Consider the following 8591-nt stretch of genomic DNA (forward strand, 5'->3'; position numbering starts at 1 on the left):
TATATTTTGTTATTGGTTTTACCTCGGTAGCCTACGATAAGCAATATGCAACAGTTTACAAACTATTCAATACTGAACGGTAGCCTATGTCACAATTTTAAAACGGACTGCCTGAAGTGAATACCGAATGTTCATGAGGCCAAGGCATGTAGATGAAAAGACTATTTTTCACTAACACTATCACCTCAGTTTTAAGCTAAACGTGCTGGATTATGAGGAAAAAGTAGGCAGTAGGCTACCTGAAAAAGCTTTCATGAGCTTAGACAAATTGCCACGCAGATTTCAAAATTGTGGTAGGCCTAACTAGTTGTAGAAGTAAAACGTCAGTTTTCAGCTTGTGAAGTTTAACAAAACTTCAGAACAAAACAAAACCTAAATAAGTTTAACAAAACCTCAAAAAAGCTTTTGATGTTTTGCAATATAGCGACAAAGCATCTACCAAAATGTGTTGCTGCTGCACTCGGCGTTATGGCAGCTGTTTGATGAATTCTTCCTGTGGCATCGAAATATCTTCTGAGTGTTTCCATCAATATTTCTTTTCTGGAGTTCAATTTCAATCCAAAACTCTCAGTTTATATCCGAAAACCAATTTCTATTACTAGCAAATCTTTAGGAAAACTTTTAACTAGAACCATAGAGAAATAAAACAAAGTAACTTCAGCAGGTTTAACATGATGTATTACATACACAAATATAACATAATTAAAAATAAACTCTAACGTTTTCGACACGTACGTGTGTCCTCATCAGGAATAAAATAAAAAATGTATATTGCGGATATGTAATTCCTGATGAGGACACACGTACGTGTCGAAAACGTTAGAGTTTAATTTTAATTATATTATATTTGTGTATGTAATACATCATGTTAAACCCGCTGAAGTTACTTTGTTTTATTTCTCTATGGTTCAACAAAGCAAACTCTCTACCAAAGCTTTTTAACTACGGTAGAAGTAGCCTAAATTAGAGTTTTATTTGGTTTAATTTTAAATTAATCAGCCTAATTAGACATGTTTTGACTACTCACTAGCGATTTTACTTCATCCGAGGTTGATATCTTGCAGGCATCTTAATATAATTTACTTTCAGAAGCGTCGGAATGTAAGTATAAAATGTAAAGCAAGGTATAGGTTAAAGATTGAAGTGTTGGTGTTGCCAAGATGCTTTTTCAATTTATTTAAAGAATTCTATTACGAATTTAATTCCACAATGTCTGAAACTACAGCGCCTAACGCTATTTCTACAACGGGAGAACCTCAAGGTAATGTTTAATGTGATTGCAAAATAGTGTATAGCCTATGGTAGCTATATTAGAAAAAACTTTTGAAGTGATTTTTGTGTTAACACAGCACAGCACTGTAAAGTTGTTTAAAATGATATTTTTAAGCTAAACAAAACGACAATTTACTTTGGGGACAGTTCAAAATGAAAGTCTTTTATAAAGTAGGCTACATTTAAAAACGAAACAAAATTGTATTTAATTTATCTTGTTTTGCAAGTTAAAGCATAACTGTACCTTTACTGTAAATTTAATTATTGTACATTTAACTTAATGTAAATGAATGTAAACATTCTTGTTGTAAATGTAATTTCGATACAACAACGATAAAATGACATCAATAGGCCTACTGCTTTTCTTAGAATTGAAACTAAGAACTTCATGTTATACCGAAATGCTGCAGTGCATGCTATTTTCTTACTCTTTCGGTTTATCTAACTTAGCTTAGTTTAAGTCTGTCTTTTGTCGGGAGTTTTATGAAAGTGCTGCTCTGACTTAAACCACTTCATGTGAATGAATACGCACTTTAAATCAATTTTTTTCTTAGATGGTACCAATGGAGATAGCACCGTTGTGATTGCCATAGTGGTCGTCGTGTTGGTGATATTGGCAGCGATTGGCATCTATATTGGGTGAGTTTCAGAATTTCTATACCATGACTTCCATTTAGTGGCATGATTTACAAAAAAGGAGCATATCCTTGTAGTTTTTAGGGCCATGAGTTTAAAGAAAAAAACGTCTCCTCTCCATGATTTTGTGAACTAATTTATGAATGAAGCCTATTCTAACAACGAATATACAAGTTCGTAGAAAAAAAACTTTTCTTTTTTTGTATCACCTAGTGGCATGCTATATTAAAATGTAGAGCAGGGGCTCCCAACCTTTTCTACACCGTGGCCCCCTTTGAAATTTTTTTGAAAATCAATGGCCCCCTTATTTTTTCAACCTTTTGAAAACATTAAGAAACATCATTTTAATTAAAAAACTTGTTTACACAGTATCCGGTACAAGTATTTTTATTAATTTTAATTTATTTCTTTGTTATATAGTGTTAGAGTGACCTTAGAAATGATAAGTTAAAAAAATTATGATTTTTCAAAATTTTCCATGGCCCACTAGGGGGCCATGGCCTCCAGGTTGGGAACCCCTGATGTAGAGCGTTAAAACTCTGCAAATCCGATATTGCTGAAATTCTTCATACTCAGTCAAAATCCAGCGCTTCTTTAAATGGCTGTCAAGCGCAGGTTCTCACTTGTTGTAGTGCGTGTTGCTGTACTGTATCAGCAAAGATGTTCAAATACGCAGTGTCCTGTCTTGATAGTTAAAACGTTTTGAAACTGAAAAGATTGACAAAGTTGAAATTTTAAAACTACAGTTTTGTTTGCTTAAAAACGACTGGTGCCATTGCCTGCTTGCTGACACTTGCCAAAAATTGTCACTTGTATTTTTGTTTTGTTTTATTTGTAAATGCAAGTGTTCCTTTTAGTTCTGCTAAAACGATGTCAATTTTTAATTTAATAAAGGCGAGTTTCATCGCTTTTCTTTCAACACCGTCAATACACATAATTTTATTTATATTATATGAAACAGTGGGTATTTTGTTAAATACTCTAGTATCATATTCGCTTGGGCATGAGTAAACAAAAATGTTTTTTGAACTCTTGAGTCACCTGTAAATGGAACTGTATTGTCACATAGGCCATGATAACTATGACCGAGTGTGATGAAATAGTGACGTGCAGACAAGGGAAAAGCAATAAATCACACATGTACAACGTGACATAGGAGCAGCCAATTTTACGACAGCTTTTCACCATTGACCCGCTTTGTCTATTTGACTCAGGATGAAATAAAAATAAAGACCAGTCTACCCAATCGCCATTTTATAGCTTATGTTTAATAATCATATTCTATTGCTTTTCCACCTTATATAACAACCTGTACAAGTCACTGTTTGATGCTAAGATATTGTTTTTTTACAGGTGCTATCGCAGAAGAAATGGATTTTGGCCGAAGCCATTTCGTCGTTCTCATTCTTCTTCTTCAGTGAATCGAAATCCTTTCGGAAATAAATCATATGCCTCGAGGTGGCAGAAGAGAGCAAGTACAGGTGGTGATTCTGCAACGATGGCGCACACAGCTGACTTTCGAGAGCCGATCATAAACAACAATAACAACAAAAATGTGTACTCTATCACGGATAAAATATCTGAGCACCTGTTTGAAGCTTCAGAGAAAGCTTCTCGTGAGCATAGGAAAGCAGCTGACTCGTCCTCGTCTGTAAATAAAGGCACCGTTTTCTTACACGATGAAACGTCAAGAAGAGCTTCAAGAAGAAAGAAGCAGTCTTCCATAAGGTCACGCAGCTCAAATATTGGAGTCTATCAAGACCGCACTCTTCCTACTACTCTTATGATGACAACTGAATCTAAAAACCAGATGTTTGCTCGAGAAGAAAGTGACAGAAAACGATCGAATTCGACAACATTAGTTTCCTCGTTGAGGGATAAAACCCCTGGACATATACGTCAGTCAAGACATTTAAACGAAAAAACCTACAACGAGTTGAGGTCTCACGCAAACACAGGAAGACATCGGCGTAAAAACGCAAAAACTTCATCTCGTGTCAGTAGCAAACCCAGTAATACTTCAGATTATGTATCGGACATGGAAGCGTCTACGCTAGGACGAAAAGAGTGGAATGACATCCAGCATTTCCGTACACAAGCTAATAGCCAAGGAAAACGTGAATCGGATTGTGACGCGATATTGCAAGATGGTTCGACTTCAAAAAATAAAAAAATGATTGGTATATATGAAAATGAACTCGAACAAGCTCTCCAAGCGGACAATCTGTCTCTTGCCACACTCCGTGTGGGCTACAACCAAGATCAAGTCATTTCGAGCCTTGTTTCGAGGTTGGACCGAAAAGACAAAGAGCAACAATTTTACGATGATCGCACCGAATCTCAGCAAAATACCATAAGGTCAGAAATTTTTCATAGTTACAGAAAATCTAAATCATCTGAAGACAGTTCCGGTCTGGAAGGGCAAAGCAGTGACACCGAGAGTATGGCTGAGTCAGCTTACGCTGTCAAACCGAACGATCCAAGCTGTTCAAAAGACAAGCAGCGTCGTTATGACAGTGACGGAGGCTCTAGAGTTTTGAGAGTTTCAGGACGTTCAAAGACCAAAGCAAAAAGACGATGCAGGCGATCCCGTAGCGACGGTTGGGATTCCGAGCCAGGATACAAAGTCAGAAGCCAAAAACGAAAGAACCGCAATTGTCAAAAACAACTCAAATCAAGTGCTGATATGATACAGGTAAGAAAACCGACAGTGAACTATTCTAAAGACTTGGCAACAACAATAACATCTGCAGTTGAACAACAAACCGAAACTGATGGGGCAAGTTTTTCAAATCGAAAACCTCCAAGACGTTCATCTAAAACGCTGGACGACTTACCATCTTATAAGACTGCTTCTTTGAAATCATCATTAGGAGGAACAATAATGGAGATGCCAATATATTCTCAAGCTACTTGGTCTGGTCCAGGAACAAAATCTACAAAGAAAACATACATGAAAGCTAGAAAAACACACCAGCGTCCCCAGACAGAAAATGCTCCTGGTCAAAAACGTGCTCATCCTCGTAAAAGCAATAAAAAGCATTTGCGCCCAGGCAGAAAGCTCAGCATAGGTGGTGGAGGTAAATACTTTTGCGAGTATGGATCTTTACCGGTTGACCTCAGCAAACTACCAAAAGACTTGGTGGCTAAAATTGGCGGAAAACCCGATCAACTGCTGGAACCAATCGAGCAGCTTAACTTTGATCAATTGTGTCGCCCCCTGCCGAAGCTTGGAAAAACGGAAGGCGAGCTGAGTGCTCGTCGCTTAGTGGCAGAAAAGCTGCACTTGCCACTTGACCACAGTGACAGAGAAGTTCTTTCCAACACATACGAGTACGAAGACAGTGGTCTGGTAATGACCGATTTATAGTTTTCTTAAACTGAACAAAACACCGCAATTGACCAGTCTGTCCTTTGTAGTTTTGATTAAGCTGTGACATGTTTATCATGCACTGCGACAGACTTGTATGTTTGGCTGCCACGTGTAGTTATATTGAATAGTTAGTATCACTAATGATCATGTGATGCTACAATAGTGTGGCAGTAACCAGCTACAAGCTAATCATGTGCAGGCTATCACTGCGTGATAGTTCATGGCAAGGCACAATTACAATGAATGGTGATCGGTTACTGCCTGTATTGTAGCATGTTAATTTCTGAACCAATAAAAACTCTAAAATAATGGTTTGTATTTCGGAAGTGCACCACGTTTTTTTCAATACATGAAAGAAATACGAATGCTTTGTCTTGAGCTGAGACAGTGTACAAACGTGTTCCTATTTTTCACCTTATTAGAATATCTTCAACTTGTATTACGCTACTTTGTACTACGTCTACTGCATACCCCACTTTTCTTATGTTTTAAGAGTGTAAGTTATTATGGCCATCGCAATGCTTAATATACCACAGTTACCTGACCGTTAGCAAATATGTGTTTCGATAATGATGTATTATGTAGGCTATTCGATTTTCCCATTTTGTAGCAAAATGGGCCTTTTAACTCTAAAATAAGGCTTCTGTGGAATTACCATAGCCTCAGGCATACTCATTTTCCAGTCAAAGCGTGCGTTTCATTATCCCAGAGAAAAATAGAATTCCCTACTTTGTGTCATTGTTATATGTTTCTCTCAATAACCTACGCATTATAATCGGAAAGAGCATTTTAAAGCTGTAGTTTAAAAAACTGTTTTTATCGAAAGATCAATTCCTGATTTTTGTAAGGAGTTGTTAATATAGCACCATGGCTACTTAAAGATACGGCCTGATTTGTCACATTTTGCAGAAATTGCCAGATTTTCTTAACTTTGGGCAAATGTTTAAATACTTTTTATATTTTACGCTTTCTTTACTGTTTTCCCCAGATGATACAATCATCCTCAGATGTTGAAACACAAAGAAAATTTGAATTCGAAGATTTTAGTCTGACTGTTAATTTTTCAATAACAGTCTGATTCAGCGTTTTTCAACTTACTTTTTCTCATTTGCTACTGCTTCCTCAAGAAAAAAAAGCTTTTATATCAATAGGAGACAGCAAAAACTAAAAAAACATCTCAGAAAATGTCAGTCAAACACTGTAGCAGTAGCTGTAATCAAAATCCACAAAATGTGACAAATCAGGCCGCATCTCCAGGTGGCCATGATAGCACATAGTGCCTCTGGAGGATGGGATATCAGAGTCGTCATTGGCTATTGCATTATGCAAGCTGGTCAGAACGTCTTATCTGAAAAACAAAGTCCGTTAATGTGGAAACACAGTCATTGCTCCATATTTTAGTTTTGTTGATTTAGACAAAATATCTTAAAAACTTAATACTGATGTTTGATGGTGTGTGTTAAAAACTGGTTAAATGCAACAGTTCATTTGAATTTCATCAAAACGTTTTCGTCCGCTATTGAATAAAAGTATTATCTTTGTATGAGTTTGATATAAGGAGGATCTGATATGAGAGTTTTCTTACGTTAATTTACTGTAAAGAACCAACTGCCGGACCTACAAGGGATGTCGATCTCTCAAGCATCAATGCTGAGACTCTGTACTGGCTGCAACAGTTGGAGAGAAACCCACCACAAGAATTTCCGACTTACAAGCAAGCCCATGATGTAAATTTAGATAAGTTTTGGAAGCCGACTACACATTGGGCCCAGTGGCGTAGCCAGAAAAAAAAATTTGGGGGGGGCCAAATATTTGATGAATTGAAGAGAACGACAAAGTGTTTAATTTAAGACATCTGCAGTGGCGTTTCCTGGTGGGTTAAGAAAGAGAAGCAATAAAGCTGATGGGGGCTTAGAGCGTGCCGAAGGCACGCGTATACTAGGGGGGTCCGGGGGCATGCTCCCCCGGAAAAGTTTTGCAAAATTACACTCAAATAATGGATTATAGCGCTTTCTGGAAACACTTTCAGGGAATATTTGTATGAAATTTATAGACAGATAAACAGCTATTAACTTATTAAAGGTAGCTGTTACACACAAACGGGCAAAAATTGCGGCTAAAATTAGAGAACACAAAAAAACTTAGCTACACAAAAACTACAAAAAAAACCAACAGAGTAAGCGATCCTGAAGTTGCTTCCACAGATTAGTTAAAAGAAGCGTAAATCGCGTAAATTTTGCGCGATTTACGATTTGCAAAACTCATTGGTGTCTTTCTGTGTGTCTAAAACAAGTCCTGGAGGGTGTTAATAGCCAGATGTCTTGAAAAACAATATAAATTTATACAAATTATATTATATTTTCAACAAAGGGTTCAACTTCGGAATCCAAACTTGGAAAATTTGGGGGGGGGCCATGGCCCCTTTCGCCCCCCTGGCTACGCCTATGATTGGGCCACCCAAAGGCGTCTGTGCTTGTTCCATTCTCTTACATTCGTTATAACGAGTTTAAACAAGAGTTTTTGATCTTTTGGTAATTATAAATAATGACGACACTAAAGAGAGTTTAAATGCCATCGGAGTTATTCATTTTTCTGTCAGTGGCTGCAGTACTCATCTTGAAAAATATTGGGTAAATGGGCTACATTTTAATGCTTTATTGACGCTTCATGCACCATGACAACATACAAAGTATCCTCACAGCAAAAATTGTAAGCTTCAATACAACAATTTTAAATTGATGCAATGCAAGTGATGGCGAAAGATAATGCCTTAGTTAGCACATAACCTATCTATAACATTAGGAAATAACCCCATTAAAAACTAAGCTACAAGAATGTAAACGACGGTTCCAAGCTTTTTCGTCTTAAAGCGAAGTTTATTTCGAAACATTATATTTTACAAGATTTCACTTTGGACACTCTTATGAAATACGAAAAACTTTAGGCTGGTTTACCATCGGCGTGAGGTAGGTAAAATGTGCTTTTGTGTATTAGGTTATGTTTATTCCTGTTTGCTTTCAACAGGAAACATGTAATTAAGAACAAAGTGAAGGTCTGAGGTGCTAAAGAGTATGTGAAGTGACAAAAAAGTAACCGATCGTTGAAGGACATTAGCCCATACGATATGAATCAGGCTGAACAATTAACCTACTCCAGTGCACACGCATCCAGACCGATCGAGATTATTTTGGGTTTTACGATTTAAAATATCCTAAATTTAAAGGTAAACAATAGGTTGAGGATAATAATCACAAATTGAAATAAAAAATACCGTGAAGAAAAAGTAAATGAGTGTTTTAAAGGTGAATTT

The 8591-nt window shown here is 36.9% G+C and overlaps 1 protein-coding gene across 1 annotated transcript; it reads left to right on the forward strand.

Moving 5' to 3' along the window:
* Positions 1–1093: 1093 nt before the first annotated feature.
* On the forward strand, positions 1094–6822 carry LOC145777692 (uncharacterized). Its single transcript, XM_082589126.1, has 3 exons — positions 1094–1261; positions 1827–1911; positions 3262–6822. Exons 1-3 carry the CDS (start codon positions 1210–1212, stop codon positions 5276–5278), a joined length of 2154 nt encoding a protein of 717 aa, XP_082445252.1. The 5' UTR covers positions 1094–1209; the 3' UTR covers positions 5279–6822.
* Positions 6823–8591: the final 1769 nt, after the last annotated feature.

This window comes from Aplidium turbinatum, chromosome 9, assembly GCF_918807975.1.
Source record: "Aplidium turbinatum chromosome 9, kaAplTurb1.1, whole genome shotgun sequence".
NCBI classification, from domain to species: Eukaryota; Metazoa; Chordata; class Ascidiacea; order Aplousobranchia; family Polyclinidae; genus Aplidium; species Aplidium turbinatum.